Source organism: Cydia fagiglandana, chromosome Z (assembly GCF_963556715.1).
Source record: "Cydia fagiglandana chromosome Z, ilCydFagi1.1, whole genome shotgun sequence".
In the NCBI taxonomy this organism is placed as follows: Eukaryota; Metazoa; Arthropoda; class Insecta; order Lepidoptera; family Tortricidae; genus Cydia; species Cydia fagiglandana.
In genome coordinates, this window is record NC_085959.1 from 33,180,620 (window position 1) to 33,196,290 (window position 15,671).

The window sequence follows — 15,671 nt, forward strand, 5'->3', positions numbered from 1 at the left end:
GAGGATTTGGCGTATTTATTTACCTATTCAAAAGCTGAATGGAAACAAGTTCATTTGTGGAAATCATTCTCCATCCAGTGCCTTCAATAAAAAGGGACCAGATTAAAAAAGAATGCGCGCGAATTCAGCATATTGTAATATGCCTACTTGAATAATAAACTATGTTATTTTTATCATGTAAAATAAAATTGTTTATATATATATAATGTTCTTTTATTTTATTAATAGGTAGTACAGTAGGTAAATACAGCAGCACGTATCGCACATTTATCGATATCGATAAACAGTAGGTACTGAAAGTGTCGAGCCCTAGCGTTGTTTTTTTTGTGTTGGTAGTATTGTGTGGTTTTTCTTTTTTTAACAATTATGGCCTGGATGCGAGATCTTTAAGCCTGTATTTGGTGTGTTGGGATATGTACGTTCATAATTCGGTTCGAGAGTGCCGACTCTTAAAACGTAGTGATTATATGCTCTTTGCTTATAATATGGCATATATTGCTGTTAGCCGTTGCTATAGTAAAGTATTAGTTTTTAGTTTACGAGATTATTAAAATTGCTCGAAGTAAAAATTTAAAAAAAAATTACTTCCCACCCTAGGGTGGGAAATGCAATTTTCGACCCGGTTATCAGCTTATGAAAGGTAAACTTTCCAAACAGGAGGGATGAAAATAAATAAGCATATAACAAATCTTGTCAGTAGCAAACGGCGGCAAATTTGAAAAATCGCGGGTAAGCAACACTGTTCGAATAATTCGAAAATCGCGTGTCATCTGTGTTTTATCTGTGGAATGTGGACCGCGAATGACAGCCATCATCTTTGTTTACATTCTGAATCGATTCTATTTCAAGAGATATTTCTCCTGTTAAATACCAATATATTAAATAAGATTATGGTTAATCAAAGCTAAGGTGCCTACAATGCCTACAGTGCCAACTGAGAAATCTAATAAAATATTGAAATCCAGTAGGACATCTACCTGCTGAAACAATGTTTTTATTCATATACTCTTGTTTAACGGCATAATCCACTTTTAATTTTATATTGAAATCTTCAAATGTGATAATATTTTTATCAACATCACACACCGCTTTTAAATTGTCCGTCTATATCTATTAATAACAATTTCAAACATTTTCAATAGAGAAATCCGCGAGTGACAATTTGAATTTATTAAGATTAGAGGCGCGTTATTATGTTTTTGGAAGCTATGGAGACTACCTTATGGAAATAAACACATATAAATTAAACGAATGTTTTAAAGTAAAATGTACAACACATATTGATATGAAAAGTTAGAAGTCTGACACGACTGTTAGCAAAAATAAGAACATTGTTGCATAGCAACCATCATTATGAAGAATGAGGTTTTAATACTTTCCCTCAACAATGTGTAAGGCCGATTCTTTTCTTCAGTAGGACAAGCCTTGGCCTTGGCATTGGCTTTGTGAACATGTCTGCCAATTGGTCCATTGTGGATATCCTTTCCACAGTCAACTGTCCATCCAGAACCTTTTCTCTTACGAAGAAGTGTCTAATCCGAATGTGTTTAGTTCTTTTGTGGAACTCAGGATTATAGGCAAGACGAACTGCAGCCTCGTTATCAACGAAAAGAGTCGGAATCTCCTTGATCTCTGTTAGTTGGCTGAATATTCTCTGAAGCCAAATTAATTCCTTTGTAGCCTCACTGGCCGCCACGATCTCAGCTTCAGTTGTGGAGATTGAGACCGATGGTTGTCTTTGGCTTAGCCACGAAACAGTTCCTCCCGCGTATAAACAGGTGACACCAGTAGTCGATCTTCCTGTTGCCTCATCTCCTCCGTGGTCAGCATCACTATACCCACTGATAAAGTCGTTGGGATGGTCTGATTTGTACTTTATACCGAAGCTGCTTGTTCCCTTCAAGTATCTGAAAATCTTCTTGACCATGAGCCAATCCGATTCGTCAGGGTTCTCAAGTTTTCTAGATGCGATCCCAACCGCATATGCTATATCTGGACGAGTTCCTACCATCAGGTAGAGCACCTACTGCTTCTCGATATGGAAAGTCCTTTTTTCGTTCTACTACTTTCCCTGTTTCAGTAGTAAGTGTCACTGATTCCTTTTGAATGGGAGTTGATAGGGGATTACAGTCAGCCATATGAAATCTCTCTAAAATTTTCTTAGTGTAAAATTCCTGTTTTATGCTGACAGATCCATCGTCATCTTGTATGATTTCCAAACCTAAGTAGTAGGATGCAGGTTTTTTAGTTATCTTCAACCTTTTTTGCAAGTCTTTTAGAAATTCCTTAGTAACTTCTGCATCCGTAGCAGCAACTAGCCCATCATCCACATACAATGTTATAAGAAGCTTCTTTCCATTAATCTTCTTAACAAATAGGCAACTGTCTGCATCACTCTGTGTGAAGCCTAAGTCTAAAAGGATTTCAGCGAAGCATGAGTTCCAACAGCGTGGTGCTTGTTTCAGACCATATAAACTTCGTTTTAGCTTCCAAACTTTCTTTGAGCCATCATTGAAGCCATCTGGCTGATCCATGTATATGTCTTCTTGAAGTTTTCCATACAGGAATGCTGTTGAGACGTCGAATTGCGTGAGTACCAGTCTTTCCTTAGCCGCAACGCTTATGAGCGCTCTTATTGTTGCCATCCTTGCGACAGGACTGAAAGTTTGGTCATAATCAACACCTTTTCGCTGCTTAAAGCCTTTTACCACAAGGCGCGCTTTAAATTTATCTACAGAGCCATCAGGGTTTCTCTTGATTCTATATACCCATTTTGAAGAGAGCGCCTTTCTATTTGGTGGTAGTTCACTGAGCGTCCACACGTCGTTTTCTTTTAAAGATGCTAACTCCTTTTTCATGGCATCCTCCCATTTTTCTCTCAGAGAGCTCTTTATAGCCTCTCTGTAGGACTGAGGATCTGTAAAAGTATCAACATTACATACATAGTCGTCTAATTTCTGTGGATGTCGAAGAGTCGATCTTGGTCTTAATTCGTATCTGGGCGGTACCGTATCGGAGTTTACGGTGTCAAAAAATGCTTCTTCCACTGGTTCTTCTTCAATAGGAACTGACCCAGACGCTATTGGATTCATGTCATCAGCTGATGCCTCGTCGTCAGCTGTCATGGATCCTTCTGGTCTTTCCTCAGAAAGCACTCGATGTTCACCAGCGCTTAGCGAATCTTCGACTTCTTGTCTTTCATCGGTAAGAAATGGAATTTCACCGACACTTATCGAATCTTCGACTTCATTTTCCTCCCTAAATTCGAACGGCGATGTATTTTCTTGGCGATATATTGGTAAGTCGTTTGGTACCGGTACGCCAAAGTTTAATGTTGGACAGCTTTCTGGTGATACTATTTTTATCTCCAGTTCATTGGGTTTCAAATCTTTATATTTCGGAGGAACTTTAATCTCCGAGTTTTCTCTGTTGAGCGGCTTTTCATCAAATATGACATCACGAGATCGTATAAGTCTATATCTGTCGTTTTCTATTGCTGCCCATATACGGTAACCGTCATCATTATCGTATCCGACGAGTCTTCCTTTAAGTGCTTTCTTCGATAGTTTCTGTCTTTTTTGTTTTGGAATATGAGCATAACACGTGCTGCCAATTATCTTTAAGTGGGATATTTTTGGCTTCTTACCATTCCAAATTTCAAACGGTGACTTATTTTCGACTCTGGAGGGACCCGTTCTATTAATGACATATGTCACCGTGTTCACGATCTCTGCCCAAAGCGCTTGAGGGAAACCTTCGCCGCTGTACATAATCGTTCTAGCTGCTTCGACTAAAGTACGATGGTCGCGTTCGCAGCAAGCGTTTTGCTCCGGCGTGTATGGCATTGTCAGCCTCTGTTTTATTCCATTCTTAGTAAGAATCTCTCTGACATCTTTATTGTCATATTCACCGCCATTGTCACTTAAAAGCGTCTTTATTGAGTGACCCGCATTGCGTGCTTCTAAAATCATTTGTTCTAGTTTCTGTTTTACTTCAGACTTGGCTTTCATAAAGTATATTAGACGATATCCAGAGTAATCATCACGAAACAGAACGAAATAACGTAAATTTGTGATAGAGTTGGGAAATGGTCCGCATACGTCGCTATGAATTAGCTCACCTGGCTGTGATGCTCTAGTTCTCGTACCAAATTTCTGTCTGTGCGATTTACCAAATATGCAGCTTTCACATAATGAATCATCTATGGGAAGCTCTATCCCTAACTCTCGTTTCACAAACGTTCTAATATGCCGCTTATTCTGGTGGGCAAATCTCTCATGGTAAAGTTGAGTCTCTGTTGTTAGATAGGCCACCATTTTCTTTGGAATGACATTTTTGACATCTAATTTATAGAGACCACCACATTTTTGACGTCTTCCAATAGCCTTGACATTTCCATTGATAGATATACTGCAATTTTGAGTTGTAGATATAAACTTGCTATCGGGATTCTTATCGTGAGCCGCTAGGACCGAGAATAGGTTTTTCTGGATACCTGGAACATACCATACATCTTCTAAAGTGACAGTTGTAAGTTTTTCATTGACATTTGCTTCTAAGACTACCGATCCTTTTCCTTTGGCATTTAGAACATGACCATTGGCTGTTGTAACGGTATGCGTGTCTTCAAAATTATGAAAAGTTGTAAACAAGTCACCTCTATTAGTAATATGGCTGGTGGCACCATTATCTACGTACCAATTGTCCTTGTCGTGCTCAACGGCTAATACTTCTTCCTGCACCAGCATAACTGTCATGTTTACTACTGACGCTTGCGAAGTAGATGGCGTATTGTCGCCCTTCTGTGCATTGCTGTTCTTCGGAGGTTTGCCATCTCGTATCCATTTTTGACAGTTCTTGACACGATGACCAATTTTTGAACAGTAATTGCATTTAATCTTCTTATCTTTGTTCTTCTTATCGATTACTCGTACATCATTCGAGTGAGCAACTAATGCTTCTTGATCAGGTACGGAATTACCTTTGATTGATCTTTCGTAAGCACAAAGATGATTTGTTAAACTCTCTATTGTTCTATCTGCTTTCGGAACTAAGAGCCAGCTACTTTTAAATGATGAATATTCCTCGCTTAGTGTGTCAAGAATTTTACAGATCAAGAGGAGTTCGGGTAACTCATTTTTATCTTTTTTCAAATCTTGATTAAGTTCGGACCAAATATTCTTCAATTTACTCATATGCGTCGCTATGTCATCTTCTGAGTTCCGTTTGAATCCGAAGAAGCTCATGCATAGGTTATAGCTTTTATCTTCATTAGTCCCGTCAAACAATCTGTGGAGTTCTAACCAGACTTCTCGAGCAGTGTTGTACCGCATGACTTTTTGAAGAGTATCATCAGTCATGTTGCTTGTCAAGAGGAGCAAAGCACTACAGTCAGCCTTCGTATAGGTAGCAAGCTGGTCTCCTGCCCCCGCTGCCACTGCTGCTCCCTCTGCAAGAGCGGGCTTCGTTAATTTGCCTTCGACAACATCCAACGCATTTGGAATGCTCCTTAAGGCGATGCATATTTTATATTTCCATGTTGACCAATTACTTTTACCTTCGAGATTTCCGATCAACAATTTTGTAGTCGTTAAATTATGATCCATCATGCTTGGCACATCACCTATTAAGATTAGAGGCGCGTTATTATGTTTTTGGAAGCTATGGAGACTACCTTATGGAAATAAACACATATAAATTAAACGAATGTTTTAAAGTAAAATGTACAACACATATTGATATGAAAAGTTAGAAGTCTGACACGACTGTTAGCAAAAATAAGAACATTGTTGCATAGCAACCATCATTATGAAGAATGAGGTTTTAATAGAATTGACGTACGTAATAGGGCGCGCTTAGCGGAAAAAAAAGTTTTGGTTCGATGTAAATTGTACATTGCTGTTTTTCTTAAGCCCCCTCCAGACTATGCGCGTGAATCGCGGGCGAAGCCGCGAACGCGAGTGTGGAGTCCTGAACGCAGACCTGCGAAATCGACTCCACACTCGCGTTCGCGGCTTCGCCCGCGATTCACGCGCATAGTCTGGAGGGGGCTTTAGCGCAATTCTACTCTTTGAGTGTTGCCCTACTTTAGTTTGCTTTACATTGCTACTGACAAGATTTGCTTGACGCACTTATATTTTACTGATTTTAGCTTTCCGAGAGCTTTGCATAGCAGGTGAATGCTGGCTGGTACTAAACAAAACAATGAAAAAATTGCATCCATCATTGACTGTGGTAAGGCATTCCGGATATGTATACTCGGCCGTATTATCTTTGGCTTGAATTATTTTTTCAGTAACCGGAAATGGTGTGGCAAATAGGAAAGTGTTGCTGCTTTAAAAAAAAACAAATTGTATATTGTCAATGGCTCGGTAGCGTATTTTTTTAGAGTACTAGAACTGTCAAAAAATGATAAGGCGATGTTGAAAGCTCCAAACGTCTTTGAAATATTATATTTCTTTTATAGCCGGAATATATTTGAATGTAATTGAGTTTGTTTGTGAACACTCGAGCAAATACATCCAATAAGGTTCTCGAAACATGTCACATGTAGCCGAAGTTAAAGTTCTTGTTTCTAGGTTATTTTCTATGAAAAATGGGTAAGTAATATGTTTTCTATAAGTAACTACAAGAAGCGATTATTCCTTTTATTATTTTATGAAGTAAATTTAATAATTTATTACGTGTGTACGAGTATATCTTTATAATGAATCCAGTGTATTGCATCATGTTTGTTCTGTCTCTTTTGTGTACCTATTCAACTACTTTTTTAGCTTGAAAATACATAGTCTACTATTTTTCTAATTTTGGATGTTAGTTTAAACTACAAAAAGTATATAGACACAAAATTAACTTTCTCATTTACATTTTTCTTTTACCATTTTGAAGCCTATTTACACAGCCTATATTGTTTAATCTTTAGTCTAATACTATGTTGTATCGTAAATATTTACTTGAAAATGATTCTTGTATTATTTTCAAATGTAACTAGGTAATAAATTCATCCAAATTGATAAGACTCACTTCCAGTGGTTTTTTATGCAATGCGAAAAATGATCACAGAAGTAGGTTATGTTCTAAAAGCATTTAATAATCGGAGTTGCCTTTAAGAGCTTACCCCTCTGCCGAAAATCATGCACAATTGTGCAAACTTTTGTATGGGCTGATGTTTATTTGACATGGCTATTTGTATGTTACATACATTTGAAGCCATACATTTGACGTGCCCCTGTTCCTATTCCGTAAAAATCGGCAGACTGTTTTGTACTGAATATGACAGCCAAGGCATCTCCAGTTACTAAATGCTCTAAAATTTGTTTTTTTTTAGCATTAGAAGGAACTTGCAAGAAGGTAAGCGATCTTGACATGTCTTTTAATTGAAAAACGCCTTTTAAAAATCAAAAGCTATTAATTATGAAAGTAGAAGAGTATAAATGATTGTATTAAATTCATAATTGTTACATATTTGCCATAATTATTTTTAAAATGTGTTATTCAATTAAAAGACACATAAAGATTGTTCACCTTATTTCTAATGCTAAAAAAACGAACTATAAAGTTATGTTAGAAATTATATTTAAACAACTTGTTTTATTTTAAGGACAAACAACTTTCAACATTTCAACTCTAATAGAATCTTCCCTGGCTGGCGAATTCAACAAAAATATAATAGTTGTTAAAGAATATTACTGATGCTTTAAAAAAATTGTATACTTTACATGCATGTGATGTATGGCCTTACCTCATGTAAAAATAACAAGCCCATTATTCTATATTTTTTAAGTTATATTTCTAATCGTATTTTAAGATTTCTCTTATGAACTTGTTGGGTGTAGGTTTTTTCATCTGCTTCACAAGAGACACTCAATTCACTCCTGCCATTCACTGTATACATTATCTACCCAATATGTCTGTAGATTACCACATTTGATTGATTGATTTATTTAGTATTCAGGTTATGAATTTTACAGTAGTTATATTCTACAGCTACATTTCGTTCCAATATTACATTTCAGGCTTTTCAAATCTGGTGTAAGAAGTTTTAGTCAAGATGTGGACAAATCAGCTCAAGCCCTGGCTAAGAACAGTGTTACGCCACTCCCACCCCTATCGGATCCTATGCCAAACCTCCCACCTGTGATATATTCCACCGGAAAAGCAGAGGACTGTGTAACTGAGGTCACCACCCTCAGCAATGGACTTAGAGTTGCATCAGAGAAAAAGTTTGGCCAGTTTTGTACTGCGGGTGGTAAGTTTAAGCTCAACACAAGAAAGCTAATTACTTTTTGCTTTGACATAATAAATAATATTGGTATATTTAATTTTGCAGTGGTTATTGATTCCGGCCCACGATATGAAGTTGCTTACCCAAATGGCATTTGTCACTTTCTGGAAAAGTTAAGTTTTGGGGTAAGTGTAAACACAATTTTTTTCTTTTATACACCTACATGACAAACCATTTAATAATAAATTGATAGTTTGGTATACAATTTACAAAAATCTTATGAAGGTTATTTTCTAGGCAACACATAAATTTGCAACCCGTGATGTGATGCTGCGAGAGTTAGAAAGACATGGCGGCATTTGTGACTGCCAAGGGTCTCGTGACACTACAGTATATGCAACTAGCGCTGATTCTAGAGGTCTTGAGGCTGTTACACAAGTAAGACATTTGTTTACTAGAAAGCTAATTATATCTGAGAATCTGCTTCTTTGTTAAAAACTTTTGTGTTGAATGTTTTAAGTATAACCTTATGTCGGCTACCGAAAAACTATATGGCCAAGATTAATAGTGATGTATGAGGGGATGTGTGGTATGCCGCCGTAGATGTTCTGCCATCTTAATCCACTGTGATTTTATGTATATGTTTGTATGATTTAAGGTGTTAGCAGAAGTGACATTAAGGCCACGGCTGTCTACTGAAGAGATTGAAGCTGCCAGACAAGCAGTAGCATTTGAATTGGAAACTCTTGCTATGAGGCCGGAGCAAGAAACTATACTTATGGACATGATACATTCGGTTAGTCATTGATTTTTTTTCTGGCTTAGGCAATTATCCGCAGGGTGAATTTGCCAATATCGGTGTTGTCATTGACCTTGTTTAATTTGGTTATTAATAATCTGTCATTTTGAATTATGTATTTATAATAGGAACTAGACTAGGAACCTATAAAACATACATGACTAATTAAGGCTTGTAAAGTTTTATGAATGTAGTTGATCACTATAACCATTAATTCATCGCTGGCAAATAAGAAGAGCATTTTAAATTAGTATGGTGTCAATTGGATTACAATTCTTGAATATGCATTGCACAAAATTGTCTACCAATGTCCCAAACTAATGCGAAATTTCGGAAGATATGCAACTAGGAGTTGCCTACTTTTCTGGGACAAAGGACCAAAATAAATGCTCAGAAAATAATCATTGTCGAAAATACTAATGCAAAAAGTATAATGCGGTGGGACACGCCTGTGGAATGCTCTATAATACATTGTTGATTTGTACATGATTTTAATGTTATTAAATTTCTAAATGTTACTTAGAATATAATTGTTTATAACGCCTGTTTCTTTGTAGGCCGCATATAAGGGGAACACACTTGGTCTCCCAAAGATCTGCCCCAAGGAGAATGTAAACAAAATAGACCGTGGCATTATACTGAATTACTTGAAGAACCACTACACGCCAAATCGGATGGTAGTTGCTGCTGTTGGTGTGAGTAATACTTTTCTAATAAAATATCCAAAATTCTTCCATAATTACATTATACATATGTATAAAAAACCATGTCCCATACTCGCTTAGTCAAAATCTATAAGCAAACTAAACTAACCCTTAAATTAGATAAATCGACGAAGGGCCACAGGAGGCACATTACCAGGGGGGCGATTTTTGAATTTCGATCGCTCATTTTGTCACACGAAAATCGGTGGAAAACGGTAATGTGCAAATTTTTGAAATACGAGCGATAGAAATTTGGAATTGAGTGTTATTGACCACTCGTTTTCAATTCTATTAGTAGAATTTAAAGGCCTAGTAGTGGAGCTATTATTGAACGAAATACACGAAATCACTTTTCCTTTCAGCATTTTTTTTCCGAAACAATCTTTGATAGGGGATATCACTGAAATGTTCTGCCGCCAGAGTGCAGCACTACCGGCTCTAGTAAATTCATAGACTGACTTATACATACTGTGCCTGAACGTGTTAACGTTTTTACTTGTAATATTTGTAGGTTGACCATGAGCCGTTCGTAGAGTTTGTACAGAAGTATTTTGTGGACATGAAGCCCACGTGGCATGGCGAGGACAGCGACAAGTTCACGCCACTAGTCGACAAGTCCGTGGCTCAGTATACTGGCGGTATGGAACAGGTATGTATGTAGTCAATACGGGGAAGATCGACTTATAAAAGTTTAGTTTGGGAAGACATAAGTTTACGGACCTGTTCTTATTCTTAGTTTTCTTAAGGTTCCGTCACACAGGCGCGTTTTCCGGGCGGGGCGTGAGCGTTTTATATCTAAAAGCGGCGCACCCGCTCACGCACTGCCCGGAAAACGCGCCTTTGTAATGAAGCCTTAAATTATCATTTGCACACAGCAAAATAAACAAGAAATAATACCTGCTCCTGCTCTTGAACATGTAACTTAAAAATTACTACATTCTAACAAATAAATAACAATCACACACTTATCGTTTTGTTTACAGGAGGAATGTGAAATACCACTGTACCCTGGATCTGACTTACCGGAGCTATCTCATGTTGTTATTGGATTAGAAAGTAAGTGTTATTTACATTAGTGCTTTTGTCGCTACACAAAATCAAAGTTCAGAAAATATCAGCAAATAAAAAAATCTTTGCTCAAATCAGATCTTTCCAAATTTACGAACCGCATCTGCGCTACTAAGGGCTCATTTAGAAGGCGCACGAACTCGCATGCGATTTTAGTTACATTGCGGACCATTGAGGTTACATCAATTCAGCCGACCGACCAAACAACGCAATGTAATGAAACTCGCACGCGAGTTCTCGCACCGTCTAAGGGCTGATTTAGACGGCGCGCGAATTAGCATGCGATTTTAGTTACATTGCGGACTGTTGGTTACGTCCAATTCAACCGACCGAGCAAAACCCGCAATATAATGAAACTCGCATGCGAATTCTCGGATCGTCTAAACGAGGCCTTGTCCTCGTTTAAATGGCGATTTTTTGACCAAATTATTTCTCGTGAAGGTTGCTCGCATGGAGACCCAGACTTCGTGACGACGTGCGTGCTGAACATGATGATGGGCGGCGGCGGGTCCTTCTCCGCCGGCGGCCCGGGCAAGGGCATGTACACACGGCTCTACACCAACGTGCTCAATAGGTAAGGCCGAGGCCTTCCACGACATACGGTGCCTATAGCATTACGTAAAAACGTTACTCCATAGCAACCTACCGGCAAACAGTAGGTTTAGCGCGCGAGATGGCAATGTCTAGGCCTAAAGTGTAATTTAATGGAACTTGCTAACTATGTAAACAAAAGTCACTAGTAAATTCATCATTCAGAGCCAATTTCAATATGGCGGTTTGTTTACATAGCAAGTTCCATAGAATAAAACTTTAGGGTGTAAGGATTGATTTTAATCAATTTTTTAGGGTTCCGTACCCAAAGGGTAAAACGGGACCCTATTACTAAGACTTCGCTGTCCGTCCGTCCGTCTGTCCGTCTGTCTGTCACCAGGCTGTATCTCACGAACCGTGATAGCTAGACAGTTGAAATTTTCACAGATGATGTATTTCTGTTGCCGCTATAACAACAAATACTAAAAACAGAATAAAATAAAGATTTAAATGGGGCTCCCATACAACAAACGTGATTTTTGACCAAAGTTAAGCAACGTCGGGAGGGGCCAGTACTTGGATGAATGACCGTTTTCTTTTTGCTTTTTTTTGTTTTTTTTTTGCATTATGGTACGGAACCCTTCGTGCGCGAGTCCGACTCGCACTTGCCCGGTTTTTTATTAAAACAATAGGTAAATATTGATACTTATACCTACTAGGAGCTGATATCACAAATATGGTAGTAATGGTCACTGCTATGCTATGAGTCTGTGCGGAATGAGATGAGTCGTGGAATGTACGGGGCCCAATACATTCCATGACTCTAATCACGTTGTGAAATTAGTTAATCTATGTTACATTGATGTTACAAACATCTATCTATTCGTATTTTTTTTCTATCGCTATAAATTTGGGTATACGACAGACAGAAAAAGCAATCCTAATTTGCAACGAATTAGTTTCAAGATTGACCATATAATTTAGGGATGTAACGATACCGATACCGATACGATATATCGGCCGATATAATCGGCAGACCGATATATCGGCATCGCCGATTTAAATTGAGCCGATATTACAGTTTGAAAAGCGCGCGAAACGAATGACGCTGCTAATAATTTGAATACACTTTGTTTCCATAACAAATAACCCTCCTTTTGCGTTGCCGTAGTCGGGTAAAAACTACCTATAGTTAACTATAATTACTGATTTGAATTTACTTTGCATTAATTGCTTGGTGGTTACCTAAATAAATGTTTTCTTTGATTTTGATTTGGCATTTTTCTTTATTAGTTTTACAGTTTTTCACACTTCACAAAATCGAGTGTCTATTAATACATATGTATGTTTTATGCATAATAAGCATATAATTCCTTATTTGTTATATCTATTAGCTAACTACTGTGCCATTGATATCGTTATCTGTATCGGTATCGCCGATTATTTACTTCAAAAATCGGTATCGGTATCGTATCGGCAAAATCATGTATCGTTACATCCCTAATATAATTGTACAAATTCCAGATATCATTGGATGTTCAACGCGACGGCGTACAACCACGCGTACGGCGACACCGGCGTGTTCTGCGTCCACTCGGCGTCGCCGCCCACCCGCATCTACGACACCGCCGTCGTGATCGCGCGCGAGCTCGCCAACATGGCCGGCAAGGTCGGCGAGACGGAGCTGAGGGTGAGTCATGTTCAGATATAACACTAGGGTAAGTAGCGTATGACATCGAGGTCGGCGTCCAACAACTACGATACCGCCGTCCTCATCGCGCGGGAGCTCGCCGACATTGCCGGCCATGTGACGGTGCAGAGGGTGATAAATATGTATAGATTTCCTCACCTTACAAACTGTGACATTTCGATTGGTCAAGAAAGAGTGGAACAAGTGAAAGAGTTTGTGTATCTGGGAACCTTGTTCACTAGGGACGGTAAGCATGATAAAGACATTGAAAGGAGAGTGAATGCTGGGAATCGTGTGAATGGGGCACTTAACGCTTTTATGAGCAGCCAGAAGGTGTCGCAAAAAGCACGGTTGGCTGTTCATAGAGGGGTGTTGGTGCCTACACTTATGTATGGTAGCGAAAGTTGGGTATGGCAGAAGAGGCATCAAAGCCAAGTGAATGCAGTGGAAATGAGAGCGTTGAGAAGTGTGTGTGGTGTGAGATTGCAAGATAGAATTAGGAACAGCGTGATAAGGGAAAAGTGTGGACTGAATGTAGATGTAGTGACAAACATTGAGAAAGGTATGTTGAGATGGTTTGGACATGTGGAAAGAATGAGTGAAAGAAGGCTGACAAAGATAGTGTATGAGGGAGAAGTGGAAGTGGGAGTTGGAAGGGGTAGACATCGGCGGACTTTCTCTGATCAGATCGGGGAAATCCTGAAGAAAGGCCAGGTCAAGAGCACCCTAAACCGGCGAGCGTGTATGAGGAATGTTATATGAATGTGAAGGAAGCGAAAGAGGTATGTTAGGATCGTAGCAAGTGGAAATCCGTGGTCTCTGCCTACCCCTCCGGGAAATAGGCGTGATTATATGTATGTATGTATGTATGTATGTTCCTCACCTTATTGCAATGGATAAAGATGAAAAATTGCATATATTATTTATGAACTCGACTGTATATATAAAAGTTACGTTTGCCCTACTCTTATTCAGAATAAAACCTAACGGCTCTGTCACTACAGTTAAATATTTGTTATGTTATTTGTTTGAACAGCGAGCCAAGACCCAGTTGCAGTCGATGCTGCTGATGAACCTGGAGGCCAGGCCGGTGGTGTTCGAGGACGTCGGCCGGCAAGTGCTCGCCACCGGCAAGAGGAAGCCGCCCTCCTTCTTTATCGATGAAATTGGTAAGTGTGGGTGCCTTGGACTGACATGCCAATTTATACGTTACGTACAACTCATGTAGATATACCAATACATTTGACGTCCCCTCCCTCGCAGAAATCGGTAGACTGTTTCGTACAGAAAATGACAGCCATGACGTCTCCAGTTACTAAATGCTCTAAGGTGGGTGCATATGTGGGTATTGCTAGGGTGTGTGTAGGTGTGGTGTGCAGGTTTTTCGGAAGCAGTGTTTATAGTTTAAAAAAAAATGAAAATTTATGTTTTATGAATATGAAAACCATATAACCCTATTATTACTCTACGCTTGAGACTTAAATATTTTAGGTCGATCAACTGTCTTGTTGTTATTCTGTTCCATGAGCCAGGAGACAATTGTAGCATAGTTTCTTAGAAGAGCTGCTGTACCATGTTCTACGAACGTGCTTAGTAGATGTCCCATTATGGAAAGGCCTTTATAACTACCAAAAAATTAAAGTTTGGTTCATTTAAATGTGACGTCATCTATGCAAAGGGACCTTATTGTCGATGGCGCTTACGCCATTATTAACGATGCTCCGATATAAATACAATGCCGCGTGACGCTGTGTGGCGTAAGTGCCATTGAGATTAAGGTCCCTTTCATAAATAATGCCCCAAATACGATATAACTAGTATTTTAAGTGACCCAGGAGACCGTAACCGTGGCAACTAGTGACAAGAAAAAGTTGATTTACCCTTTTACATATTGTTGTTGTAGAAAAAGTGACAGCGGACGACATAGTGCGCGTGGCCCGGCGCATGCTGAGCGGGCGGCCGTCGGTGGCGGCGCGCGGGCGGCTCGCGCACCTGCCCTCCTTCGACGAGATCTGCGCCAACATGACGCTCACCACCGACTCCTCGCCGCAGGGCCGGCGGCTCAACCTCTTCAGAGCTTGATTGACTGATTTCAACGCCGTTACGGCGCCGAATGGCTAAATTAGGGCTGATTTAGACGGCGCGCGAACTCGCATGTGATTTTAGTTACATTGCGGACTGTTGGTTACGTCCAATTCAACCGACCGATCAAAATTCCGCAATGTAATGAAACTCGCATGCGAGTTCTCGCATCGCCTAATTGAGCCCTTAGACAGGTTTCAGTGCGACGCGGATAACCAAACCTTTCTGTATAAAAGCGTATCATGTTTTTTTTCTACTTAGAACATCAGTGGCCTATTTTATAAAGCTACAAGTTACAATTTACAAGCGGAAGTCTCGTTCTAACACATAGGGTTAGAAAGAGACTTCCGCTTGTAAATTGTAACTTGTAGCTTTATAAAATAGGCCACTGGTCTTTCGTTCTTGATAGAAGATAAAATTTGTTTCTTTTAATAGAAGAATGTTTGCTTAAATTTTTAGTATCTTTGTACGGTTCATACTGTACAATGAATGAGATTACCCCTTGTAAAGCTTTTTATTATGAATAAAAAATAAGGGTATGTTTCCTTTCGAAGATGCAGATGAAACACGCTA

At 39.1% G+C, this 15,671-nt stretch overlaps 1 protein-coding gene and 1 long non-coding RNA gene across 2 annotated transcripts; one reads left to right on the forward strand and one right to left on the reverse strand.

Annotated features, from left to right (window-relative positions):
• Positions 1-6,396: 6,396 nt before the first annotated feature.
• Positions 6,397-15,098, forward strand: LOC134679395 (mitochondrial-processing peptidase subunit alpha). The gene is made up of 12 exons (XM_063538292.1): positions 6,397-6,599; positions 8,016-8,248; positions 8,330-8,409; positions 8,522-8,662; positions 8,883-9,020; positions 9,581-9,718; positions 10,239-10,376; positions 10,711-10,783; positions 11,237-11,369; positions 12,851-13,016; positions 14,053-14,185; positions 14,920-15,098. Exons 1-12 carry the CDS (start codon positions 6,541-6,543, stop codon positions 15,096-15,098), a joined length of 1,611 nt encoding a protein of 536 aa, XP_063394362.1. The 5' UTR covers positions 6,397-6,540.
• Positions 14,919-15,362, reverse strand: LOC134679396 (uncharacterized). The gene is made up of 2 exons (XR_010100326.1): positions 15,291-15,362; positions 14,919-15,144 (listed from the first exon to the last, which is right to left on the reverse strand). It is a non-coding gene; the product is annotated as an uncharacterized LOC134679396 (long non-coding RNA).
• Between the last annotated feature and the right edge of the window lie 309 nt (positions 15,363-15,671).

What these genes read in the sequence shown, in the direction of transcription:
- LOC134679395 (XM_063538292.1), top strand. Translation starts at nt 6,541, where the DNA reads ATGTCACATGTAGCCGAAGTTAAAGTTCTTGTTTCTAGGTTATTTTCT. An exon ending in CCAGTTTTGTACTGCGGGTG is followed by an intron (nt 8,249 to 8,329) that starts GTAAGTTTAAGC and finishes TTAATTTTGCAG; the next exon opens with TGGTTATTGATTCCGGCCCA. An exon ending in TCGGCGAGACGGAGCTGAGG is followed by an intron (nt 13,017 to 14,052) that starts GTGAGTCATGTT and finishes TTGTTTGAACAG; the next exon opens with CGAGCCAAGACCCAGTTGCA.